Source organism: Furipterus horrens, unplaced genomic scaffold (genome assembly GCF_987537825.1).
Source record: "Furipterus horrens unplaced genomic scaffold, mFurHor1.1.pri manual_scaffold_1, whole genome shotgun sequence".
NCBI lineage: Eukaryota > Metazoa > Chordata > Mammalia > Chiroptera > Furipteridae > Furipterus > Furipterus horrens.
In genome coordinates this window covers 182803151-182814404 of record NW_028327171.1, presented here as the reverse complement: position 1 = coordinate 182814404, position 11254 = coordinate 182803151, and the positions used below count along the sequence as shown (strand labels likewise).

General features: G+C 36.6%; 1 protein-coding gene across 1 annotated transcript; it reads right to left on the bottom strand.

The window, feature by feature from the left end:
• Positions 1-1635: 1635 nt before the first annotated feature.
• Positions 1636-10025, bottom strand: NABP1 (nucleic acid binding protein 1). The gene is made up of 6 exons (XM_090268258.1): positions 9465-10025; positions 9004-9142; positions 6241-6312; positions 4535-4610; positions 4052-4118; positions 1636-3016 (listed from the first exon to the last, which is right to left on the bottom strand). The coding sequence occupies exons 1-6, from the start codon at positions 9553-9555 to the stop codon at positions 2847-2849; spliced, it is 615 nt and encodes a 204-aa protein (XP_090124384.1). The 5' UTR covers positions 9556-10025; the 3' UTR covers positions 1636-2846.
• Positions 10026-11254: the final 1229 nt, after the last annotated feature.

Below are 11254 nucleotides of genomic sequence, written 5' to 3'. Positions count from 1 at the left end.
TGCTTTTAAAATGTCAAATGGTAAAATTACAAGTGACAAATAGTACTACAAATATTCAGGGTATCCTAATGTTCAACTATCATCAAATTCAAAACAGAATTAATGAAACTATAGGAACAAAGCCTAAGTTGTTACACAATAGGAAAATGTTTAAATGCTACTGGGAAAGTATATGGTACTATGGCACTTCATCCCCTGGCCTTATGGGTTTCATTTTTCTATTTCTGTAATGTAGCAATTCCCTCAAAGAACCTGACCAGACAGGAGGGGCCAGCTGGTTAATGAGACTTCGTTCACTTCAGAACTGTTTTGCAGGGATAAAATGTGACCGATCCTAGGAGCATGTGTTTCTCTACTAAGTGATTTTTGTTTTCAGTAGGTGTTTAAACTTATTTAAAAATAAGTTGAAAGCTGAAAGCACCAGGAAGGAGGAAGGTAGGAAACTTTCTTCCTCTTCTTGTTGAGGACTGTCCCAGCAGACTGGTAAGCCAAATATTCAGTATGGATTGTAACTCACTTTGCTTTGGTTTTAGAGGCTTCACTTAAGAAAAAAAAAATCTGTTAATAAATCATTAAAAAAAAAAAAAAAAACAGAACAATGTTAGATTATTAAGACAAGTGTCAATTACAGAAGTATAAACTGAAGTCTTTCTCTATTTAATCTCAACATGTTAAAGGGTAACAATACTTCCACACCTAACCCTGCATTTTTTCTATTCTTAAGGTACGATTAGACAAATATTTGACTTATTATGGGGCAGAAATCATTCTAATCACTTACATGGAAAATCTTAAATAACTCTACAAAGAGATAATATTACTTACTTGCTTACAGAGGCTTCAAATATATTAATTTGCCCAACAACACAAGTGAGGAGATAATGAGGCCAAAATTGGAAGCTCAGCAATCCACATTGATATTTTAACTTCCCAAAACTCCAAAATTTTCTTTGAAATCCCTTTGACACTATATTCTTCCACAAGTAACTTAGTGTTATTGCTCCTACCACTACTTGATTTAAAAGAAAAAAATTATATACTAATTTATATTTTTCTTTACTCCAAATATCTGTAATTTTGTGAACATCATAAGAAAATATTAGTCATAAAGCCAAATTAACTATAATCATTAGAATATAAAGGAAGAACGTCTATAATACAGGGTGGAGCAAAAACAGGTTTACAGTTATTTGTATGAAAAATGCAATAATTAGTAGTACAAGAATAAACTTCCACATACAACTTTAGAACTACTTTTGCCCGACCCTGTATATTAATACCCCGGTTACCAAAGTACTATAACCATATATAAGCTCCTTGAGATTATTCATTATTTTATCTGCCCCTTAACTCTCCTCATAGTGCCTAATACATAGTATGTACTGAGATAATTTATTAGATACATTTGATTAGAGCAAATAAATAATCTGGCACAAATTTTATATTCAAACACTATGGAATTTTCAGGAAACAAAGTCTACTTAAATTATTTTGTGATTTGAGGTGGGGAAAAAAGATAAAGCAACAAATGCAGAGCTAGGTATTCAGAAGGTTGAAGTCATCATTACAACTACAGTAAAATGTACTGGATCTCCATTGTAAATCACTGAAAGAGCAAAAATAAGGTAGGTCTGCTAACATTAATGCAGGTTTTTATTCAAGAGATTAATAAAGAGTTGAATTCTAACAAAAGACAATTTCACCAGTTATCCACCCTACAATAAAAAGTGGAACTGGGGACCATTTACAACACATAAATAAACTCTACTTTTACATTTTTGCATAAAGCTGTATTTGCTTCTGAGAGAGCCATTTAACTTTTGCTGATAAGGCTTTGTAAATTTTTTTTAGAAATTTTAACACCACACACACACACACACACACACACACAAATACACCCCTCGAATAAAGTAAGTACCTAGGATTTTTACTCCAGGCTGAGAGTTTGCAAGTACCTAGGATTCTGTAACGTAAGACTGCATATTTCTCCATGAGTTCAATTTGAATTGCCTTCACTATGTTTACATCCCATAATTTTGAACAATTAGACCAATGTTTATTATGACCTTATAACTCTCTCAAATTACACTTTAACATGATATTTTCAAAAAATATTTTAAGCCTCAGTTTTAAATTTCCTTCAGTGTAATGCACCAAGTTGGTAACAAATATTAATAGGAATACCCTAAAATAAAGTAAATGTAGCTTCCTTCTAAAAATCACTTGTTATACAACAAAGCACATTCTATTCTATAATTCTGGTAAAGAATATGGGGTGTATTTTTTTTGGTAATAAAACAAGAGTTGAAGATGATCCAGTGCTTGGAAAATCTTAATGGCAGTCACCCAACAAAGTCAATTATTCCTGGAGTCACAGATACAAATTACTGTTAGCATTGATCAAGTTTTTGGGTTTGTTTTTTTTTTTTTTGGTGGTTATTGCTTTAGTTGGCAATATCTAACTTTAAGAAAGAGAACATCTCCCACTAAGCCTTATTTTAAATAGTACAAAATGTATGCAGAAGATAGACTCATAGAGGCTATACTGCTAATGTCTTAAGTAACTCACCCATGAAACGGGTGCAAGTTTTATAGAGGATAGCCAAAGACATTTTTGCTCTAGAAATAAATACCCCTATTTTTCAGCCTGTTCCCCTTCTTGAATAGGAGACTTGAGCAGCTTAACAGTTTTGCTATAAAAACAAACCACTTTTTTTAACAAACCAAAAACATAAAAGGAAACCAATAAAGAACACAGTTTTCACAGTTAACAATAAATAAAAGTGCAGTAAGTGTTCAAGTAGGTCACATAGTTTAGAAACTACACATGTGGTATTTGGCATAGGTCATCTTTTAAAGGCTCTCCGAGGGTCCCTGCCATTAGTTATTGTGGTAATGACTGTTTGATTATTAGCTGCTTCTGGTAGCTGTGGATTTATAGGTCCCCGGCCATTGCTTCTACCAGCATATGAAAATTGACATCCCCTTGACTCTGGGCCAGGTTGAATCCCATTTCCTAAAAAAGAATATAAAAATTCATCACCATTTTCAGACATTCATCTATAGAGGTACACCTATTTGAAGTTCTAACACATGCTATTAATATTTACAAGTACTATCAGGGGAAAAAATGCCTTTAAACTACTGGAAAAAGCTGAATGTAGATTCTAGGTTTTTTTCAAACATATGACTACTGTAAGTATATTAACATGATGCTGTATTAATTGGGAGAAGAACAAAGAGCAACTTGGGCAACAGAATGAGAAATTAATTGAGAAGAAACAAGTATAGATAATGCATTGCCTACACTGTAAGGGAAAAAGAGAAAGGGCAAATGGTATGAGTACTGGCGCATTTGGTTCAAATACACTTAATAACGTCTCAACAGAGACAATGTAATTCTAACTTTTGTAAGGAACAGACAGCAGTTTCCCACAATGTGATTTATGATCACCACTGTGCCAAAACACGTAGCTATCAGTTCAAATAAGTAATAGCCACTTTAAGTGAACTCAATCACCAAAGACTTCCTCAGTTATTTAGGAATAAGACTTCAAAAAACCTTTAATATGGCTGCAAGAACCATTTACATGACATTGGAGGATATTTGAAGGGTAAAGGATAATCTTTTAAAGAGGCAGCTATCAGAATATGAAATATTAAGGTGAATTATTAGTCTGAAGATAAAGGGCTTTTAGTGCATAAAATAACCAGTAATTCTGCATCTATTATAATCACTATTACAAAACTATACAAAAATCAATGGAAAATAACATGACACATCACCAAAACCAAGATTTCTATATTATTAGTTAAGGTTCACTACTGTATTCCCAGTAGCTGGTCCAAATGTTTAAATATAGAATGTGCTCAATAAATTAAAGAGGGTATCTGCTTTCTAGGAAATCAACTATTTGGGAATTTCCTGTTTACCAGTAGTTTCCTTTTATAACTGATTTATGCCTAAAGACAATATTTTCCTCTAAAGCTTTCATAATATACATTCTCTGATTACAATTATAGCCCCCACCCCCCCCAAAAAAGGTCTTACCCACTGGTCCAAATGTACCTGTACCCATACTACTATTCATGGAATTATTCTTCTGTTCACTATGTGCCTAAAAAAAATTTAAATTTAACCAAATTTTAAAAACACATTTACATTATTAACGTCATTATAACATGTTGTATCCATTCCCTTAATTTTTAAAGTTTTCATAAACAAATTTTTTAAAAGATTTATCCAAGTGCACTCAATGAATGTTTCCCAACCTTTCACATTATTTTATTTCTTGGTGTTACTCCCCACTCCCCAAAGTGCTAAATGGCACATATACTTAATATATGACACTACAGATACATATTCAGGCTCACAAAACTTACAAAATAAAAATAAGTTTAAAAAAAATTGCTTTTTAAATTGCCTTCATTATACTGTGGGTATGACAGGGTTGCAACCTTGCTATGGAGTTACACAGTACACGGTCAAAATAAGCCTAATCATGAAAATAGACTATACATTTGGATTAATTACCCCTTTGTTTTGTTGTCCTCGATAATCTGGATTGGGTTCACTGAAATTTGGCACTTCTGAATAAACCATACAAAATCTGCAAGAAGATAAAAAGTTAAGTGACTTGTGAAATACTCAATCTTTCTTTATATAACAAGCATAAATTACAGGAGTGAAAATTTTAGGTGTTAAATGAATTAACTAAAAAGCAACATGCTAACTCTATTTCTTTATAACAGAAACTTCTTCAATGCTTATGTTCCACTAAAGCATCAAATATCTGATTGCCTACAATGTATAAAATGTTCTGTTTTGAATTTTAATTCTTCTTCTATTCTGCAAAAATACATCATGTCAAAGATCAAGGATGCAGAAACACATCTATCCTGTTTTTCCCCATAGGCTGATGCCACTGAACCAAGCTTAGGGTTCCAGAGTGGTTTTTCCAACAGTGGTGATGGATTAGCACCGATCCATTCACACACTCTCATCCAGTCCCTTTTGACCAATCACTGTGAATCTGCAAAGAAAATCATTCAAGGTTAACAGCACATTCTACAGGCAAGAATAAAACCAAGTGGCTTTCAAAATGACAGTTTATCCCAATGCTTCTTGGAAGATGACCATGGCTCATACCACAAATAAGAAATTAGAACTAGCTTTGATAAATGCTAGACTGACCTTGATAAAGTTAAGTCACTAAGAACTGAGTGACCTCCAGTGGTTCTTCATTTACCTGATTCCATTATTATAAATACTTCTCTATACATGAAGGACAAGATCCTAATCTTTCAGTAATACTTACATTAAGCCCTTTCATCACACATTGCTCTAATACTACTCTAAATACAAACATAAGTAAATCTTAATTTTTCTCCCAGCAAAGGCAGTATTACTAGTTTCTGATTTTTAAAAGCTAGCAAGATTGATTGTTTTTCCACACAAATTATCTTATTCCTGCAATAAGGAAGACAGTTTTCCTTTATTAATTGATTATAGTTGATTGACTGATTGGGTGCCACTGTGGCTTCTCTTTTTTAAATATCTTCCAATTAAATAGGCATGAAGTAGATGTCTAAGCATTAACCAAGTGGAACAGACTAAATATTGGACTTAGTGCCTACATCAGACTTTATGAGTACATCCCAAATGTCTAGGCTAGCATGTATGCTGAATTACCTTTACACCCTAGAGGATGGTTCCTCCAAGTTAGGGTGGAGATTACCAAGGTAGTAAATGGCACATGGAAGCTTGCAAAGCCTGTACAGTACCTAGACTATGGATACAGGACTTCATCTGTCATGGTCACAAGTCCTTTTACCATGAGTACACATTCACCCATAAACAGAGAAAAAAAATTTTTAACTCATGGCCAAAACTCATAGGTAGCTTCTCATCTGGCAATTCACTAGAAGATGGAACCTACTTCAAATGGCACTTAAAAAATGCACCTTACCAAAGCTTACAGAAATGATCCCACTGGGGTTTGTCTCAAGTGTAGCATGTTTCCCAGGAGAAACTAACATTCTCAACCATAGAAAACAGTATTGATAACTGAACAACTAATACATACAGGGCAACTTATTTTTATAGTTAAGTTGCTGAAGGCATTCAGTACAGCAGTCAAAATCAAACCAAGAAAAAGATTTATAGTTTATACCTACCAGTTATTTTCGTAAACATTATTTTTATCTGACTCAATTATACAAAATGTATTTAACACTTACTCTCCAATTTTCTGAAGTTCTCCACCCCTCCCAGTATAAAGCGTCAGACATCCTTTCCACATGGATGCATACCTAGGAAAAAAAAAAAAAAGACAGATGACTTCTGCAGAAATATATATACTTTCCTCTATTTAAATCAAGTAAATCTTTATACTATATTTTTTGCATTGGGTGCAGACGGGGATCTAAACCCATGTCAACCATAGCAATTCAAATACAATTAATTAATGCAACTTTGATTTACCTGTTACTTACTAAGGAATAATACAAAGAAAACTCTACTGCCAAATTTTGACATAATAACCTAAACTGTAACTAACTCTAGAAAACAAAAGGTCTTTTTTGCAAAGCAAGCATTGTTATACTCCCAAAGGTCACATCTTTAGTCAGTTTACAATGGAAGAACTTACAAATGCTAATATTCAAGCAGAAATTATTTTTTAATCACAGGCATATATAAAATCAACATCCTAGTGTTTACTTTTATACTCATTTAGTGGATCTAGTCAGATATTGATATCATTGTTTTTCCTTTACCTCCATAAAACACACATGGTTTCTAAGCTACAGAAAATTTGGTAAAATTTAATGAAGAGGCTAAATAAACTAAGATCACAAACTTTCACCCATCCACCTTTCCAAATTTGCAATTTTTAAAACCAATTTGGCTGAACAATTATTTACTCTTAACAATTTTGAATGCAGACAGCATCGTTAGATAAAATAATCCTGCACATAAATTTTAAAAATTAATAATTAATCAATATTATAAAAATTAGTCCGAGGTTTGATTTTCAGCAGTTCTTTATACAATTACTATGGTGACTTACCTTAGAACAAATTATAACTACATATTATTTAAGTCTAGTAATAGTTCATCTTTAATATAGGTAATAAAAATCTGCTAGTTTCACATATTTTTTTATTTAGTACAGGTTATTTATTAAAGACTCACTCAACAATCTTTTGTTAGATAAAAAGTGACTTAGGAGACAGTGCACTGATATTTCACAGTAGTAAGTAAAAATTAATGTGTATTTTGAGAGAAAATTTGAAGTTACTGCAATTAAAACATTGAACTTTCGCTTGTTTCAGGAATGAGATCAACATTTGCAGTGTTTTCTAATAAATATATCAATATTCAAATTACCATTATTTAGATGCATACCTTTCTTAAAATGCCACTTTTCTTAGCTTCAACTAAAATTTAAGGGTCTTACAATGGGCCAGACTCTGCTGGATGTATTATTTTATAGAAGAGGAAGTTGATGAAGTGTAGTGACTTCAAGGTCACATTGAAGTTAGGAAATTACAGTCAAGTTTCTTTAGTTTTGAATTTTCCTTTAAATTGTACTCCTTGGTAACCATATTCCTTAAAATCCTATAGATACTATACAGCTATTGAATTTAGTTTTCCACAGTTTCTTGGATGGACATATCTATGTATTTCCTCTGATCACAAAGTACAAAATACTTGAAAGGAGATTCTGTTTACAGTGTGTAAAATACTTTAAATCACTTGATAAGATACTCTGGCAGCCAAAATAACTTTAATTATGCTAATCCTAACCACACCCTCCCAGGTAGGAATTCTCTTTTGTTTAAGTTAAAGATGTGGAAGTTTAGCAGACTCAATTAGTGTCATTAATGAGTCAGTGTATGAGAATAAAATGTCTAAGTCATGACACCCACTTCCTTGTTTGATGAGACTCTGCCTCACTTCCTGGGGATGTAAGGCCTGTAAGATACTATCAAAGGGCTCCTGCATTGAGTGATCCAACACTTCTCTGAGATTTTATTTACTATGCCAACATCAATTTCCACTCATTTTTCCTAGTAATGGAAATTCTATTGACCACAAAGCTTCCAAAATCAATTTGAAGATCCTTTTCTGGACTTTTATCCTCCTAAGATAAAGATTTGGTAAATTTCTAAAGGCAGTCTAATTAACAAACAACAACAACAAAAGACTGCTAAATTATTTTTAAAAGCCAATCTTCCAATGATTTTTGTGGATGAAAATATAGATGTCTTTCTGCCAAACATTTTCTGCGGATCATTCTGGTTTTTGTATTACTCTGATCTTACAGCAGTGGGCACAAGAAATCACTTTTGAGAACATGCCTTCCAGATATTGTAAATTTTCCCTCTTAATAAAATATGTACAAGTAAAATATTGGCAGGATTTCAAAAGTCATTAAAAGGGAGACAAAAACTGACAACTATATGAACTTAATTTGTGAAGAAAAAAAGAAAATACTATGTTAATATTATCACTGTACTTTAGACTCAAAAACACTGAACATTTAAAAATCTAACCTGTAAACCGAGGGTCGGGGGCAGGGGTCCATACCTGGCTGAAACTGACTGCTTAAAAAAAAAATCTTTCATTTATTGATGAGGGGGAGAGAAGACACCTATTTGTTGTTCCACCCATTCAGGCATTCAGTGGTTGCCTTTTTTGCTTTTTTGTGCCCTCACTGGGGATCCAACCCTCAAACTTGGCGTATCCCCACAAGACTCTAACCAAATACCAGGCCAGAGCTTTGAAAGTGACTGCTTAAAGGCAAGACTGTTTCATCCTAACGCTATCCACCATCCAAAATTAATATCCAAGAGACTCCAAACTCCTCGGGAATGGCACACAGAATAGATGTGGAACTTTAGAACTTCCCAAGGTCCCGGGCGTCAGCCAATTCCGATTGCACCGACCGGCAACTTGGAAAACACTCTCCCCCAACCCCCACTTTTATACAAACCTACCCTCTGGTTAACCGAATAATATCCCCTGGTTGTATAAGACCTCCGATTTCATCCCAAACGGAAATAGTGATGCTGCCCGTTTTATCTGCCACTTTGCATGATCTCACTTCATGGCCGTCTTTGGTTTTGGTCACGCGTCCTGTGAAGATTTTAAAAATCAAAACGGTGAAGGGTTGTATTAGATAATAGGGACTTCCAGAAAGGCTCTGTAACTCCTGCTCTGGGATATAAGTGCATCTGAAAGGTGGGAAGAAGTCGATCCCCGAGTTCTCGCTGCAAAATCCAAGCCTTTCGGCGGGGGGTGTGGGGGGGGGTGTACCAGTACCACGTGGGCGGGGGAGGGGAGGGGAAAGGAAGGGAGAAGGGGAGCCCCCAGCTCCGCGGCGGCGCCCTTCCCTCCTACCCCGCGACGCACAGCGGCGGCGGGACTGACGTTGGAATGGGCTGCGGGCCCCACTTACCTATCTCCAGGACAATAAAGACGACATTTAAGTTTTTCAGTCCGGGCTTAATATCTTTTATAAAAAGAGGTGGGTCGTTGACCCCATTCATATTGAGGCAGGTGCGGCTACGGCTGCAGAGACGGGGTGAAAAGGGAGCGGGACAAAGCCTCCCACCCTCCCGGGCCAGGGGCGAGGGCAGAGGGGCGACCTTGGGCGGGGGTGGCAAGAGAAGGGGCAGAAAGCTATTAGTCAAGGACCAAGCAAACCAGCCCAGACGGCACTGAGCCTTAAAAAAAAATTTTTTTTTAAGAACAAAAAAATAAAAATAAAGCTTTCACAAGTTTAAAAGAAAAAAAGACGAACCACTCCGCACACCAACCCAATGGGGCGACAGTAAGGCAAGCGTGCGAAATGCCCAGAAAAACACAGCGAGGGGACGCCTCTGCCCTGAGTCCCGCTCACATACACATGGGCGTGCGCCCAATCCGTCCCGAGATTGGGGAAAGGACCGCCTGTCACAGCGAACCGAGAGCACTGAGCAAGCTCCTGCACTCCCAGCGTCCCGACCAGCGACTGCCGAATGCGCCCGCGCGCTGGCAGAACCCTCAAGATGCCCGGCCCCTTGTGTCGTCACATGACGTCAGCACGCCCACCGCCCGGCCAGCTAGCACGGAGGAGGGGAAGCCACGGGGCGAGTACAGGTCGGACACGCCCTCGCAGCCTTTCTCGCTCCTCCCCGGGCTATGAGCGCGGGCCCCGCCCCCTCCAGCTTTCCAAAGGGCTCCTGTCTCCGCCCCACCCTCTTCCCACTTCCGCCTTCCATAGGCGGCGTCCACGTTGCCCTGCCTGATCTTCCTTCTGTGTGCTTCTACCACTCATTGTCAATCTTCAGGGTGTTCTTGTTTTTTTGTTTTCCTTTTCCGAGTTCAGTTTGCCACGTTGGTGCTTTAGTCCGCAGTTACGGGGAATGGTTGCTGTGCTTAAGAGCCAGCGGACAGTCAAAAACTACGCTGTCCCCTAAGAACTAAGTTCTAGGAACGGTGGCTGGTCGGGTTGGAGAAAACCAGGAAGGGATGAGTCTTCAGTTGTCAGTCTGGAATTTTGGAACCAAAGGGAACTCGGTGTCATTCAGCCGCCTATCTTCTCCATCTTTAATTGAAATCCGGAAAGGTGACGTAGAGTCACCCAGCAACTTGTAAGCAGGCAGGACTTCAAAAAAAGTCTCCTGACTTGGTCTTGCATTTTTCACTCTCTAATAGGCGGATAACAAGGCGTTAAATTCCTTTGTAAATTTCTTGTTTTTCATTATCTACACTGTTTTTTTTAAATGGCTCTTTTAGAGCAATTCTTAAGTTCACAGAAAAATTTAGATTCTGGGACACAGATTTCCTACATACTCCCGATTCCCACTTATGCCTAGTCTCCCACATTACCAATATCCCACCTGTACATTTGTTACAGGTGATGAGCCTATATTTACATATCATTACCACCCAAAGTCCATAGTTTTCCTTAGGGGTCACTGTTAGCGTGGTAGCTTTGATGGGTTGGTATAAATGTATCTACCATTATAGTATACGGAGTAGATTCACTGTCCTAAGAATCTGTGTGCCATCTATTTTTCTTTCCTCTCCCCTAATCCCTTGGCAACAACTGATCTTTTTATTGTGTTGACAGTTTTGACTTTTCCAGAATGTCATATAATTGGAATCATACAGTATGTAGCCATTTCAGATTGGCTTCCTTCATTTAGTAATAATATCCATTTAAGTTTTCTTCATGCCTTTTCATGAGTTATGAAGTCATGA

Excerpts from the sequence above, each read along its gene's own strand:
- NABP1 (XM_090268258.1), bottom strand. The coding sequence starts at position 9,555 with ATGAATGGGGTCAACGACCCACCTCTTTTTATAAAAGATATTAAGCCC. Across the intron at positions 6,313-9,003 it reads ATTATTCGGTTAACCAGAGG|GTATGCATCCATGTGGAAAG; the intron begins GTAGGTTTGTAT and ends TTTTTTTCCTAG. Across the intron at positions 4,611-6,240 it reads GAACTTCAGAAAATTGGAGA|ATTTTGTATGGTTTATTCAG; the intron begins GTAAGTGTTAAA and ends ATCTTCTTGCAG.